This window comes from Canis lupus, chromosome 3, assembly GCF_003254725.2.
Source record: "Canis lupus dingo isolate Sandy chromosome 3, ASM325472v2, whole genome shotgun sequence".
Lineage (NCBI taxonomy): Eukaryota > Metazoa > Chordata > Mammalia > Carnivora > Canidae > Canis > Canis lupus.
This window is the reverse complement of record NC_064245.1, coordinates 45,918,674-45,934,994: the sequence shown is the minus strand read 5'-3', so window position 1 is coordinate 45,934,994 and position 16,321 is coordinate 45,918,674. Positions and strand designations below refer to the sequence as shown.

The 16,321-nt window shown below is 37.5% G+C and overlaps 1 protein-coding gene across 11 annotated transcripts in view; it reads left to right on the top strand.

The window, feature by feature from the left end:
* Positions 1–16,321, top strand: part of MCTP2 (multiple C2 and transmembrane domain containing 2) — a 245,083-nt gene that overhangs the window by 125,836 nt on the left and 102,926 nt on the right. For all 11 annotated transcript variants that reach the window (XM_025437491.3, XM_035714286.2, XM_035714285.2 and 8 more), the window contains 2 exons: positions 12,781–12,883; positions 15,569–15,671. In XM_025437491.3, coding sequence (XP_025293276.1) covers positions 12,781–12,883; positions 15,569–15,671 — 206 coding nt within the window. The remainder of the gene's footprint in view (positions 1–12,780; positions 12,884–15,568; positions 15,672–16,321) is intronic.

Here is a 16,321-nt window from a genome sequence, read left to right as displayed (position 1 = left end):
TAATTTTCTGAGAAAATTTTACTGTACTACCTCAAAAGACAGGTTCAACCTCCTGCCGTCACTCCTTGGTGGTGTTCTTTGCCTAGAGCTTTCCATTCTTCACAGTGTAGGAGGAAGTGGTGGTTTGCAAATTTAAGCATGAAAGCCCATCTGGCTGGCACTTCTCTGAAACAATAACCAAAGTCTTGGCCATGGAACCACTTTGCAGTTGACATGGTCTTATACAAAATTTCTATTGTTAACTCACTAACTTGACCTTGTAGACAGAGGCAAAAGCAGACATGCTTTGTGCTGAGTTATGCTTGATTGTGAGGAGAGTAATCCAGACATCCCACTGTCTGATCAGAGGGTAACTCTTTTCTTATTGCCAAATTAACTCATTCTACTAAAAATGGAGAGACAGATGCTATTTGCCAAGCAAATTGATATAAATACAAAGAATACAGTGTAGACAAAGAAGAGTGTAGAGGTTTTATGCATGGCCAAGGTACTGCAAGACTTACTTCATCTGCTATTTTTAGAATGTGGTCTGCCCTCTTCTAGGCAGCAAGTTACACTATGTGACGATAGCCTTCGAACTTTGGAGCCTGAGAGGAAGATCAGAGTTTGGAAAAGAGAATTTTAATTTTAAGCACTTTCTAAGAAAAAAAAAAGATGAAAAAAGGGATGGAAAATATAAACTTATTTTTTTAAAAAAAAAGTTCTAATCACCTTCCATCAAAAAATGAACCAATAGAAATCACTACTGTATAAACCGTAAGAAATAAGATGATGTTGATCTTAAGGAAATGCCCAGGGAGAAGATCCAAAAATTGTATTTTGGCTGATATGAATAAAAGAATTTGGGGGATTGTTGGTGAAATACTCAGATGATTACTTCTATTCATTAATTGGTTAAAAACGTTTTCAGTCTCAGATTGATTTAGAAATTTTCCTTTCTTTTAAAACTTCTGTATAGTTTATGAAAACACTTAATTCACCCATTTCCCATCTGCCTTTGGCATGGGGAGTTTTTTTTTTTTTATCAGTACTGTACATTTAGAGTTATCTACCAGTCTTCCAGAGCCAATTATTTTTATTTCCATCTGAATGTTTACATACAGTTCTTTTTGAATCTATGATTGTTGATGTCTCAGGAAATGTCCCAAACACAAGAACTCATTCATGCCTTCGAGCTATATATTTAAAAATTCTCTCTCTAGTTGTATGTTTGGGGATCTCTAGGAACTAATTGCAATGCATTAAAGCTTTTTTTTTTTTTTTTTTTAAATCTTGCTTACAACTGCATCCATATGTGGAAATACTTTTAAGAAAACCTTTATTTTACCCATCCGGACAGGTGCCCTCTCTACAGTCCCTAAAACTAGTAATTATTGAGGTATTTCAGGCCAGTGTCAACTTTTCCAAACAGTATTCTGGCTATTAAAATAAAGTGAATAGGAGAGGAATCTGGGGGAAAAACAAAAACAAAAACAAAAAAAACCTGGAAATATTTGGAAAGACCAGAAAACAAGGCAAGAAAAAAACCTCTCTTTTCAGAAGAATAACTTTTGGGGGAAATATTGTCATTTTCTTTATATTCAAGATTCCAGTAGATAGTTTTGGGGTGGATGAAGGTGAGTACCAGAGGATTCCAGTAGCAAAGAGGAATGATTGCAAACCCAGTCATGCTGTAGGGTTTGATTGAATGCCCTAGTGTTTTACTGTCTCTGTATTGTTTATGAGAAAATTACTACTCTTCTGAATTGAAGCAAAGATCCTTATAATTAGCTAAACGTGTCTTTAGACCATATTGATCTTTATTTTTAGAACCAAATTTCACAGTCTGTGTTCTTTGTAGGTTGACAGGCTCCTGCGTGAATCTTCCAGTCTATTCTCAACCAGGATAATGCTTTAGGGCAACAAAGTGGACCTAATGCAGAGAGTTGTAAAGTAAATTTTCTATATGAAAAAAAAAAAAAAAAAGATTCAGGTGGCAGGGAAGTAGCAATAAGGGTGTAATTAATACCTCCAAGAGCTTAGTTATTGTATCATATCGTGGGGACTCAGCCTATTGCTGCTGTTACTGATCACTGTTACAATTCACTTGATATGCAGTAAAAAAAAAAAAAAATGCTGGCTGATGGGGAATCAGAAGGTATGTATATGCATGCTGTCAGTAGCAAAAACATTTAAGAAAGAAATAACTATTTATACCCCATACCCAGCCTTTTTCCAGTCTTCTGTACTTTATAAATGAGTTGTTTAGGGAGCAAAGTATTCACCCTTGCAAATAAAAAAGAAATCTATTTACTTTGAGTAACCAGAGTACAAAAGGTTTGGAACTTTCTAACCTTAATATTTCTGTTTTACATTTCTTGGTAATTCTTTGTTTCTTAAAAAAAAAAAAAAAAACAATAACCATAACAATTGATACTTTAAGTTTGTTTCACTGAAGATTCCAAGGAACCTGATAAAGCAAAGGTCCAGTGAGAGATCTTTTATGGAGGTTACTGTTACAGTTTGCAGAGTACAGGGACCTCTTGTCCTGCGGCGGAAATGAATGTACTTGGTACTTGGTATGGCAGAAATTAATGTACTTGGTAAGCCTTCTTGTCAGTGATTTGTCCATTTTCAAGTGTTTTAGCAAGGAACAATTAGAAAAAGAAAATATTTGCCACTGTGCTCATAGTAGGATATTCCTCATTAGCAGTTACTGATGTTGTGATTATGTAGTCATGAAAAGAAATGAAATTTTGGAGAAAGTGAATCCCCATTACTTTGCTAATATTTTAGAACATTAGAATAATATGTACATATTACATATATAATATATATACTATATATGTTATATATATATATACACACACACAAACATATACTAAGGTGAACTTCCCATTAAAAATGAAAATATGTTTCTTAAATAAAGAAAAAAGTGTATCTTTCAAAATGTATTAAGATATTAATTACCTAAATCTATATTACCAATATTAAGTTATTTACAAAAGATAGAGGCTTCAAAGCTCTAATGTATAAAAAGGATATATTATTTTTTAATTAATTCATTTGTTTATAAATACACTATTGTGGGATCCCTGGGTGGCGCAGCGGTTTGGCGCCTGCCTTTGGCCCAGGGCGCGATCCTGGAGACCCGGGATCGAATCCCACGTCGGGCTCCCAGTGCATGGAGCCTGCTTCTCCCTCTGCCTGTGTCTCTGCCTCTCTCTCTCTCTCTGTGTGACTATCATAAATAAATAAAAATTAAAAAAATTAAAAAAAATAAATAAATACACTATTGTGTGATTGAACCAGTTTAATACTAATACATTTGAATTTATATATAGCTTGGCATTTTTTTATGCCTGACATTTGTTTGTATATAAATGAGAAGACTTTTTTAAAAGAATCTGAATTAATCTATCTTCTCTTGCAGCCCATCCCTCTAAAATTGGTGAAAGACATTTTAATGTTCTCTACAGCCAATATTAGATGTTGATAGCCATAAGCAGTCATTCTAATAGAAGAGCCTGTCAGATATTTTTATTAAAGAGTTTGTCTCACAAACACCTTGTGTCCAGCATAACCTAAAATTTTTAAGTAATAGGTTATCCATTCTGATGCTATTACTTCTATAGTAAAACAGACTATAGCCTTGATTCACGAAACAGATGATAAATTGTACCTTGAGACTCAAGGTGAGCGTAGCTGTTTGTAATACTTAATGAGACCCCCATGCTCCGCTCAGCTGCTGCCAGTCTTAAAAGTCAGCTATTTTGAGAAGAAAGTAATCCACCTTCTAATGATTAAACGAGAGAGAGGAAGGTTTTGTTCACGACCAAGCTGAAAAATGATGTGAGCAACAGGTTCCCTCTCCACAGGAAAACCCTCAGAGAGAATGAGGGTGTATCTTCTACTTTGCCCAGAGGTATATGTCAGTTTCATGAATTAATACTGCTGGGGAAAAAAAAAAAACGACAGGGTTTAATTCATAAAAGATAATAATATAGGTGATAGATAAATAGAAAAATTGTTAGAGAACTGAAATATTTTTCTGGTCAGAATTGTATTTCAGTACAAATAGCAATTCTTATTTTACCTATTGAGAGACCAGTGATGAGTAGCCAACTATTTACTAAATATTCAGCACATATAGGGAGAATTGTTCTAGAGAGCCTTGTTAGAGTTGATAGACTATTGTGGGAAACCTGTTGGATTTTAACACGTAGGGATGGCTTCAGTGTATGAGTACTGAAGGCATCATGGCGACCATTTGCATAAGGTACGTGCCAAGTTCAACACATAGTCATGACTCTTCTCTTATATTCTCAGAATCAAGATGTAGGTTTCACACTTCCTTCTTGCTAATTAAGCCATTAAGCCTTATCTTTATTCTTTAAAATAATTCTTAAATGTTGACATCCTTTCCCCTGGGGAATCTTACAGTGTTAAGACTGGTTATTCTTTGGTCTCTCTCTGCTTTATTCTCTCACCCTATTTACCACTACTGGGGTGCCCCTAGCTGTTAAAAATTCTGGCATAAAATGAGGATACAGAAACAGAGTTTTCATTACCTCATCAAGCCAACAGCAGCAAAAGAGCAAGTAGGGCAGCATTGAAAGCCCACCTCAGTGTAGAATGATAGTACATACTATAACAATGTAACACAGGTCTCAATATTTCTGCTTTTTGTTATGCAATTCTATCTTAATTCTTTATGTTCCTAGCATTATAATGATATGCCACGATAAGAAGTTGCAGAAGTATCAGGAAACAATGAAGGAACAAAACAGGAAATACCATCGTTGCTTACAATCCGGAATTACTTGTTCTCCTTGCAACTTTTTGGCACATTTTGCCATATGAAACCTACCCATAAAACACAAAATATTCCCAAATATATCTGGATCTTTGTGACTTCTTGCCCATAAGTTTGTCGCTTAGATCTTCTCTGTTTCCAGTGTTATTATAAGACAACCCCAAATTAGTGTCAAAATATCTGTCAGAGGAGTGGAAAAGACCATGTTTGCAGACAACAACAAAATGCAGGTTATTGTGAAGTAGCTTTATTTGGTAAATAAACATGATAGGAGCCTTTATAGTGCCTGATCCAGGAAAACAAAGATACATTTAATTCCAGAATTTCCAACTTCTTTCCAGGGAGCCCAGTATAGATTCCCAATTGCTTTTAAAGCTTGTCTCAACTTAAGAAAAGCCAATTTAGTGGTAGATCTAGTGATCTTCAAGAAATATTCATTGAGTACCTACTGTACTTGAGGAAATTGGTCACTTCAGCCTTCCTCCTCTGCTGCAGAGCTGCCCATAGAGGGCAGCGAGTATCATTGAAGAGGACAAGGACCTTGCTCAAAATCTGGGTGGCATTTCCAGTTCTCAGTGCCATTAGGAGGAGCTCTTGGGCTATTCCACACACTGTTGATCTCTGCTGACTGTGGTAGAGTTCTCCAGTCATTCAGTACAGGAGGCCCTTCCTAAGTGATTGTGACTCATGCGTTAAATAAATCAATGTTTAGTTCAGTGATTTATTCATCAAAGATGAAACTCAGTCCCCATTTTTTGCCCCTCCCTTTCTTTTTTACAGTTGCTGCCTTTCACTTTAATCCTTACATATTATGATGAAAAACATATATAGAAATAGAAAACTGTTTTAAATCTTGGTTCTACCACATACTGGCAGCCTTGGGTCCACCATAAGTCTCTACTTCCTAATGGATGTTTTGAGGCTTAACTAAAATCTATGTGAACTTGTCTGACACTTCTTACATGTTCAATAAATACTGTTTCCATTGTTTATTAAATTTATTTGCTTAGAGTCTAGTTGATATGGGGAATTCCACAGGTTATTATCTTAATATTTTATTTATAATTTTTCTACTTGTAAATAATGTCAGAAATACCAGCATTTCTAATCATAATTGGCTTTTCAAGCACTTTTAGAAATCTAGTTACCAATCTAAAATGTTTTTCTTTTTGTTCTGTTTTTTACTGCCTGATAAAAGTTAAGGGTAAAAAATGCGTTTCATGGTAGGAAAATTCTCATACTCCAACCAGTTTAGTACTTGTGTTTACATTTTGATAATCTGAATAATAGTTTTATCCATATAAGATTTTTTGTGGGCTCATCAGTTTTTTTGTTACACACAAAAAATTCTGAGAAACTGTTGACCAAAGCACTTCATTCAGATCCCACATTATAGAGTAGAAATATTCCAGCCATATGCTATAATAATGGCTTTTAAGTAATTTCTATAAATTATCACACTGAAAAAAAATTATAACACTGGCTGTAAGTTTTTTTTTTCCAAAACATGACTACTGTATCAGAGGAAAAATAGTCCTATAGTTATTGTTCACTGGGGATTTTAAGTCACCTGTCCATTTTCTGGTTTGTTTTCCTTGTCTGTTTAAAGTTGTATCCATAGCAATATCTCTCCTCTTAAAGATGTGCTCTATTTTCAGAGGGATGGCTATAATTGCAATTTCTAGAAAGCTTAACAATAGTGATTGAATGCTTTTAATTTCCTTGAGAACCTCTTGGATAGCTGAGCTCAAGTCAAGACCAACTTTTTAAAAACACATCAAAAACTATATAAATCTGTCTTTGGCTCACCATCTGCTTTAATAGCCTGCCAAAGAACATGGACTCTTGTCAATGCAGAGTTTAGGAGTATATGTAAGATTTAGCAGTTTTAACTTACTGGTACCTAAAGAATAATGAACTCAGTTCATTTTTGTTCTATGAATTAACAAAGGAATCACTTCGATTGTATTATTTGGGAGCTTAGTAATTAATTATCTTAATTTATTCAGCAAGTATACTCTCTCTACCTGAGAGGCCATGGTAGGCTCTGGTGATGTCACAGGGAATAGAAATTGCTCTTTGCCCTCGTGTGAAGTGACTAATTAAACCAGTAGCATCTATAGTTGACACTTTAACAATGAGGGGCTTACTCCGTGCAGTCAAAAATTGGCATATAACTTTTAACTACTGATAGCCTACTGTTGATGTGAAATCTTGCTAATAACATAAATAGTCCAGTAACACATAGGGGAATATGTGTTATATACTATATTTTTCCAATAAAATAAACTAGAGAAAATGTTATTAAGAAAGTCATGGAAGAGAAAATTCTTTTGCAATATTGTACTGTATTATTTATTTAAAAAAAATTCACATGTAAGTGGACCAGCACCGTTCAAATGCAAGTTGTTCAAGGGTCAATTGTAATGACAGTTATACTCCTAAGGTCAAGAACTGGGTGTCAAAGTTCATTGAAGGACTACCTGACTGGTGTTCCTGCAGGAAGTGATGTTTTAGCTGAGATGTCAGAGATGAATTAACACAGAAGAGGTAAAAGAAAAGCACTTTATTCTTTTAGAATATTTTATTTATTTATTTGGCAGAGAGAGAGAGAGAGAGCACAAACAGGGGAACAGAGGGAGAAGAAGAAACAGGCTCCCTGCTGAGCTTGATCCCAGAACCCTGGGATAATAATCTAAGCTGATGGTGGCCGCTTAACCGACTAAGCCACCCAGGCACCACAAGAAAAGCATTTTAAAATGAGGGAACAGCATGTTCCAGAGCCTGCAGGGCTTTTCCAAAATCTGGAAGAAAGCATGTGCCTGGAGAAGCAAGGATTTTGAGGGAGCCTCAGTGGAATTGGGGAGATGTTGGGTAAATGCAGAGGGTGATGGTGTGTTTTTGTTGTTTGTTTCTTGTTTTTGTTTGTTTGTTTTCTGGAACTTGAGTGGTTGATGGAGGAATGCAGTTAGGAGAAAGAAAAATTATTGTGTCACTGGTTCTTGTATAGGTTCTGTGTTTGTGCTGGAATAGTAGAATATCAGAAATTTAGTTAAGTAGCATTTCAGCAAAATTAAGTCCTTCTCTTCCTTTGTGGATCTCTCAGTCCTAATATACAGATTTGTCTGCCTTTTGCTCCAGACATTGCAATAGCAACGTAAGGAAGTCCTCACTTGTGTGACTTCACTGAGGCCATGCTTTGGATTATCTGTGAAGTTTGCAACCTACATCGGAAGGCAGGACATGCTTGAAAAGCTATACCCAGAACCCATAGAGATCAGTATTTCTTTTTCTTTGAAAATCCCTCTTAGCCCCCAGCACAGTGCTTTCCCAGGGCAGGGATCATAGAGTATTTGTTGACTAAAGGAGCAGGCACATCACATGTGAGGTATTATAGTTTTCAAATTAATCATCATCAGAGATAGAGGGAGAGAGAAGGCTCTCTGGAACCTAAGGTTGCAGGAAAAGTTCTATGAAGATGATGCATCTTGAACTAGGTCTTTGAGGCTAATCGGCCTCTGTGTTTTTTGGTTAGGACCAGGGGTTAAGAGAGCATTGCAGGGAGAGGTCATTCGACACGCAGTGTAGGAAGCATGTCTGAGACCCACATCTCTGCACACTAGTCAGGAGGGGGGGAAAGACACACCAACCTTCATCAAAGGGTTTGGGAATAGGAGGTAGATCAGGATGGATTGTGTGGGGTAAACTATCAGAGAATAGATTTTCAGGATAAGCACGTAGAATTTGCTCCAATATGCCCTAGTAAGGTTGGACATCAACCATCAGCGTATGGTTGGATACAAGGTATGAAGGGAGAGTTTGTAGAAATTTAGTCTAGGACAGCTCTGTTGGCCTCCCCTCCTTCCCAGCTTGCCTGAGCTGTGATGCTCCATGCTTAGTTTCAGGAATTAGCTTCTTCTAGAAACACTTTCTTCAAATCCTGCCCCTTGTGCTGACAGTCTGCAGTGGCTCCTGGCTGCTGGCTGAGAAAAAAAGAAATGCATTTAAATGAAAAGGACTGGTCTTGGCCTTCAAAGCTTGAGGCTAATTTCAGCATTTATTCATCCATATCTTACATATTCTGATTGGTACTATTTATCAATATATATCTGCATGTCTACCTTGTTAGTAAATTTAAGGCTCTCCTCCATCCCTATCTCCTCAAGATAAACCCAGCTATTTCTACTAGCCAAATGAAGCCTCCTCCTCCTCCTCCTCCTCAACGTTGCTCTAAGATTCATTTCCATTATGAAATCTTTCTGGACTTTGATCAACCACACTAAATCCCTCTGAACTTTAGGCTCTTCTTTTGCAAAAGGATGCAAGCATTCCTCGCCTCTTGGAGTTGATGTGAGAACTGAATGAGAAGCTGGGTAAAGCATGGGTACTTGCATAGAGCAGAAGGAGTGAGGTGGCCTCCTCCAGCTGGCACCTGCCACCAGAAGCCAGAAATCTCCCTACAGGACTCTTTCACTGGATCACGGCACTCTTCACAGGGACTGGTGGGGTATGCACCCCTTGGGTATGCCTGCATTGGACCCTTAAATGAAATACAGGACTGAATATGGAATAGGAATGCTCAGATGTGAAATATGAGAAGTGAAAGGAAAACACACAGCCAGAGATCAGAAATGAGAGCAACTCAGTCTCTTGGCAGGGAGAACGAAGAAAGTTTTCACTGAAAAGGTGACATTTGCTGAAAAGCAGAGATTATTATGAGAGTCCTTTAAAAGTAATAACTTGGTGGTCTGCGTACATCAGGGCCTGGTTCAGTGCCAGGAGCAGAGTGGGTGCTTAATAAATATTTGTCAGATGAATGATATGACCTCTAAAATACATTTATTACTTCCATCCAACTTCTGTAACTGATATAAAGGTAAAATTATTTAAATGAGAAGCCTCTACTTGCCATTCAAGGAATATAAATGAATTGTAAAGTGGTGTTGAAAAGCAGCAAAGGCTATGCGGCGCAAGGTGCTAAAGCAGCTCTGTGAAACGGAATCACCAGCGGTGTAACCGTGTCAAGGTGACATGGCATCTGGGCATACAAGAGGTCATCTAGATGTTTTACCTGTAAAACTAGATGGAGCAGAGACAAAAAGTACAGACCCAGGTGTGGATAGGTCAGTCTGTCTGGTGCTGTTTGCTCAGGACCATTGGGGGAACATTTGGACATTCCATTTATTATGGGACATCATTTTTATTTCCAATAAATGTGTTCATTTTTTAAACTTTAGAAAATCCCCACATATCTAAAAACCTTTTAAGGGAAGAAAAGCAATTTGTAAAGTGTAGATAAATGACTCTATCGGTGTTTTAATGTCTTTGTTTCCTCTTCCTCCTCTCTGCCTGCTTATACCATAATATTAATAAATGCAGCATTTTAATGAGCTTTGACGGAATCACCTTCAGAGAGTTGGTGCAGTATGTTCCTTGGAGACTCATAACTGAAGTTCCCAGTTTCTGGAAGGAAGTCTGTTCCTCATTAGCTGGGACAGCTAAGAGTGTGCTGGCTTGAGAGAGAGAGAGGGGGCCACAGCTCAAGCCCACCTGTGCTTGCACAGGACCGGCCGTGTCTCTGCCCTGCTGTGGAGTAACCCCAGGGCTTTCATTAAAAGTGTCAGATGCTTTCCCCGGAGTGAGCGCTGATGGGATGTCATGTTGGTGTCTCTAGAGGACCAGTCCTGACACCTACTAACAGTCTGACAAATGGTTAAGTAGCTGCTGCTTCAGCTCAGGTTGAGGGATCCAGCGTCCTCTACCTAAGTGTGCAGCAGAGAGCACATGTTGTCTTCATGTGCCTGGTTGTTAAAGGGGTAATCTGCCATCCTCCATCGGCAGCGCCCCTACCCAGAACCTATCCCTTACCCTGCAAAGTGTACTCCCAGAGTAAAACTGTCTTTATTATTTTTTTAAGATTTTATTTAATTTTTTTTGAGAGAGAGAGAGAGCACAAATAGGAGCTGCAGAGGGAGAGGAAGAAGCAAACTCCCCAATAAGCAAGACCCCCCCCCCCGGGATCATGACCTGAGCCAAAGGCAGATGCTTCACCAACTGAGCTACCCAGGGACCCCTAAAGCTGTCTTTAAATAAGCAAGATTTCTTGTTAAGATACAGACGGATTTTTGTGTTGGTTTGATTTCGGCTGCCCAACATCCAAAAACCCTTGTAAATTTAGGGAGTTTCCCATTGTGTGTTTTCCATTGTGTGCAAGAGGTCAGAGCCTACTTGCATTGACAGAAGGTGAAAAGCCAGTACCTTTGAGCACTGGTGTTTAGGGCATGGGTACTTGTTGAGACAGGAGTGATCAGAGGTTTCCTTGGAGGCCATTACATCTATATCGAGTGCAGCAAAGAAGCAGGAGAGGACAATTCATATTAGAGGTGGCCACCACACCCAGGGGCCAGGAACTGTGAAGCTAATTTTCCTGGGAAGCAGAGGCCAGACTTTTCCTGGGGAGAGAAAGTAACTGACATTCTTGTGCCTGCATATTTCTATACCATTCTTTGGTTTTCTAGTGATTTTAAGCCTGGCTTTCAAATCTTCGCAATGATTTTGAAAGCCCTCTGATACTATTTTTAATAAGTTCCTTCTCTGCTAAATTTAGACAGGGGCCATTTCCATGTTTGTAATTGACAACCCCAACTCATTTTTGTCCATGGCTTGGTCCTTGTCTACTGACCACTGAGATCTTGGCATTCATTGATGTAAAAGCTTTGGCCTGGCATCTAAGTGTCCAGAGCACTAGTTAGTTGAATGAAATCTCCTGTTTCATACTGACCCTTGCCCATGCATCTGTTCTTCTTCTTCTTCTTTTAATTTTTTTTTTTTTTTTAAACAGAGTCTTCATGCAGGGTCCTGCATGTGTCAGTCTGTCTATTGATGTGTTGTACCTTAGAGCTCCTGGTTATTTAGTTAATTAGGTGTAGGTTCAGTGACCTAAATAGTAGGGCAGTAGGTCAAGAGGCCTAAGTGCTTTCGGCATTAGACCCTGGCCTGGGATTCCTTGGCCATGTGCTGGCAGGGCATCTGTCCTTATGCCCCCAATTAATTTAGTACGCACCGCTTTGTAAAGTGTCGCTGTGCCGCAGAGGCAGGCAATGTGTTCATGTTGTACGGACATTATAGAGCTATCCATTCTGTCCCTGACAGTTAGGATTCTAGATCCCACTGTCAAACCCAACAAAAGAAAGGTTTTTGTGTTTGTTTGTTTTTTTGGGCAGTAACTTTCTGGGTCCAGCTTTGGATTTTGGAATTTCTAACTTTTTTTTTTCTTTTGGATGGTATGTGAGGTGGGGTGGAAAAAGAAGAAGTGAGATGAGAGAAGTAAGGGTTAAGCTTCACTTTTTTTTTAAGATGAAAACTTTGAACTTGCTTTATGGAACTCTACTTTTGCATGTTTATGAGCAGCAAAAATATAGCATATGTATTCCCATACTGAATGTATAAGATCATATGAGTTCAGGGCCACACCCTGCAGAGTAGTTTTAACTCCTGAGTAGCCGTGTTTACAGTTTTCCTCCCTTCTCTCATGACCATGCAGAAGCCTATAGGTTCTCATAGGCTTGCAGTTATGGCTGAGTAATTAGCTATATTGATGCAGGGAGCACTTAGACAAGAAATAGAGAGGAGCTTCTATATTAAAACAAAACACAAAACTGGACTCCCTCACATGCCAGATTGACAGCTCCTCTGCAGCCTATGTGGTCACTGGCTCTCTGGGCTGCATCTGGGTTATTTTTTCCATCGCTATCCACTAAGTATGCTACAGTCCCAGCACTTATATAGGTTCTGTCCATTTCCTGAATTCCCACATAATACTTGCTGGAAAGACATGCTCACTTTTGCTCTTTTAGCAAACATAGTTTTATTGGTATAAAAGTGCATGGCTTTTATTCACTTGGCCTCTGTTACTTTTGAGATTCATTTGTCTCTGACCAGGGAGATTCCTTTGCCTTGACCAATGTCCTGTGTTCTTTTTCCAGGGAAGAGTGATCCTTTTTGCTTGTTGGAGTTAGGCAATGACCGACTTCAGACTCACACCATTTACAAAAACCTCAATCCCGAGTGGAACAAAGTTTTTACATTGTAAGTGATTTAGCCTCCAGAATACCAGGGAGTGGTTTTAACTTAGAGATCAATTATCCTTGATATGTTTGGGGCAGGCTGGGGCTCTTGAGTGGAACTTTCTGTCCATTTTTATGTGCAAAGAATGAATTTTATTGTTTTTTCCTTCTGAAAACCTTTTATCCTTTCATTTTATAGAGCATAGAGTTAATAATAGAAGAGGCCATTTAGAACTGCAAGGGAGTGTTAGAGGAGGCATTTGTAAAGCAGATCTTTTAGTAAGTCAATTAATCTGTGAGTGGGTGGAAGCTTCCATATACCCAGACTAATTCATTCCTGGGTTAAAGAAAATTACAAATGTAGACCTGCCATAAATTCAAGTTTATATTTTACAACATTTTTGTAATGCCTAAAGGCTTGTATTATGCCAGAGTCTTTTGGAAAATACAGATTATTTGTGATTCCCTAAAGAGTCCCAGTGTCTCTTTGTATTCCAGCTTATTGGACTGACCTGTCTTATGGCAGTGCCCTATCCACTCTTTCAAACTCAGGCATTTAGGAGGCTGGATATATTTCATAGTATGTTTCAGATTCTCAGGTACCTGGCCATCAAGTGGAGGTACCTTTTGATCTGGGTCAAATGGTGGTTTCCTGCCCTCACAACACTGAAGAAATGCTGTACTTGTAACTGAAAGAATATACTTTGAATAGAGTTGATTATTCCCAAGGATTGAAATTGAATCAGCAATCAAAAATTACCAACAAACAAAAGTCCAATACCATGTGTTTTCACAGATGAATTCTACCAAATACTTAAGAAGAGTTAATATGTATTCTTATCAGAGAAGGACAAACATTATATGGTCTCATTCATATGGGAAATATAAAAAATAATGAAAGGGAATAAAGGGGAAAGGAGAAAAAATGAGTGGGAAATATCAGAAAGGGAGACAGAACATGAAAGACTCCTAACTCTGGGAAATGAACTAGGGGTGGTAGAAGGGGAGGTGGGCAGGGGGTGGGGGTGACTGGGTGACAGGCACTGAGGTGGGCACTTGATGGGATGAGCACTGGGTGTTATTCTATATGTTGGCAAATTGAACACCAATAAAAAATAAATTTATAAAAAATAAAAATTAAAAAAATTAAAAAAATAAAAGCTTAATCAAATTTTAAAAAATGCATATTCTTCTAAAACTTTTCCAAAAAATAGAAGAGGAAAGAAAACTCCCAAATTCATTCTATGAGGCTGGCTTTACCCTGATACCAAAATCAGATCCACACCAAAAAAGAGAACTACAAGTCAATGCCTCTGATGAACATAGGTGCAAAACTCTTCAACAACATATTAGCAAATGGAATACAACAATACATTTAAAAAAAAAAAATCATTCACCACAGTCAAGTGGGGTGTACTCCCAAGATGCAAGGATGGTTCAATATTTGCAAATCAATCAATGTGATAAAAGGCATATGATCATTTCAAAAGTTGCAGAAAAAAAACATTTGACTAAATACTATATCCAGTCATGATAAAACCTTCAACAAAGCAGGTTTAGAGGAAACATACTTCAGCATAAATAAGGCCACATTTGAAAAACCCACAGCTAGCATCCTATTCAGTGGGAAAAAAAAAAGAGAGCTTTTCACCTAAGGACAGGAAAAAGACAAGGATGTCCACGCTCACCACTTTTATTCAACATAGTACCGGAAGTCCTAGCCACAGCAATCAGACAAGAAAAAGAAATAAAAGGCATCCAAATTAGTAAGGAAGAAGTAAAGCTTTCACTCTTTGCAGATGATATAATATAGAAATCCCTAAAAATTCCTCCACCAAAAAGCTACTAGAAGCAATAATGAGTTCAGTTCAGCAAGATATAAAATTATTATTCAGAAATCTGGTACATTTCTATTCATTAATAATGAAGCAGTAAAATGATATAATTAATAAAATAATCCCATTTATAATTATACCAAAATAATAAAATACCTAGGAACAAACTTAACCAAAGAGGTAAAAGACCTGCACTCTGAAACCTATAAAACACTGATGAAAGAAAGTTCCCAAAGATCTATGAGAAGTGGACTAACTCACCTAAACAAGTGTGCAAATTGCCACATGAAAGAGTTTCTTGTTTGCTCAATACATTGCTGATGACCGTGGCTCCACTTTTCATTATAGGTGATATATGGTTTCTGGTCAACATAAAAAAAAAAAAAAAGTTTCTAAATATGCATGTGATTTTTCATATTTTGTGTTTCAATGATAAGCTTTCTATGGATCTCAGCAAGTAGTGATTTTGACCACCTTTTTTTAAAAAGGGAATTCTCCATTAATTTTTTTCATTAATGTAAAGACAATTTTATTGTCTATTTGAAATCACTGTCCTTTTACCCTCCTCATTCTGTCTCTTATATTTTTATCCTCCTGTTTCTTTAATAGTCCTACCCTTGAGTGCATGTATACATGGAAAATGTCATAGTAAAAAAAGTTGACTTTTTTTCATATGGATGTCTGAATCTTCTATGATGGAAGGTTTGGGAATACAGTTCAGTTTGATTTAATTTTTGGAATTTAATTAAATGATAGTTTTATACTCTAAGGACTCTCAGGCTTAATTAGTGAAACCGTGTTTTCAGATCTTCACGGAACAGACTCCACTTGTGTGTTTTTGTATATAATACATGGTACATTTCTCATTTCAGTCCTATTAAAGATATCCATGATGTTTTGGAAGTGACAGTGTTTGATGAAGATGGAGATAAACCTCCTGATTTTCTTGGAAAAGTTGCCATTCCCTTGCTGTCCGTAAGTTACCGTAGTTAATACCCACTTCATAAGTCATTTTACAGTTGACAAGTTTCTGTGGGCCAGAGGTGTTCTTTGTCAGTCTGGGGAAAAGATCCTCCCAGCTCTAGGAGGAAATAGTTATTTTATTCTTTATACCTTTCCAGTATTTTCAGCAGTTTCAGATATAAAGTAACAGTTTGCTCTATTTAGTAGAATATTGGTTTAACCAAGGAAAACATTTTGACTAGTCTTTCAATTCATTCTCAATCTTTCCATCTTAAGATGGGAGTTTCTCTTTGGTTTCAAGGAACAGATCTATGACTGATTTTCCATTTGTTAATGAAAAACATACACATATTTCTTTACTACCTCCTTACTGCCCATTTCTTCAAAGATTAATTGCTGGTAACTACAGAGTTGTCCTCAGCTCTACTGAAGACCATTTTCTCAAAAGTTCTGTTTGTCTTTGTAGTAGGAAGGTTTGCTTTTGGTATCAAAGAATGCTTTGTGGAAGAGAGCAGAAGCTTCTCTTGGAAAGAGTGTGATTTCTGAGGTCTAGTTAAAAAAATAGCATACCCGAGTGAGCTAAGAGCTAAATGAAAAAATACTCTATAATGTCAACGGAGAAAGTACCACACCATGCCTTTACATGGATAAAGGGGGAAAAC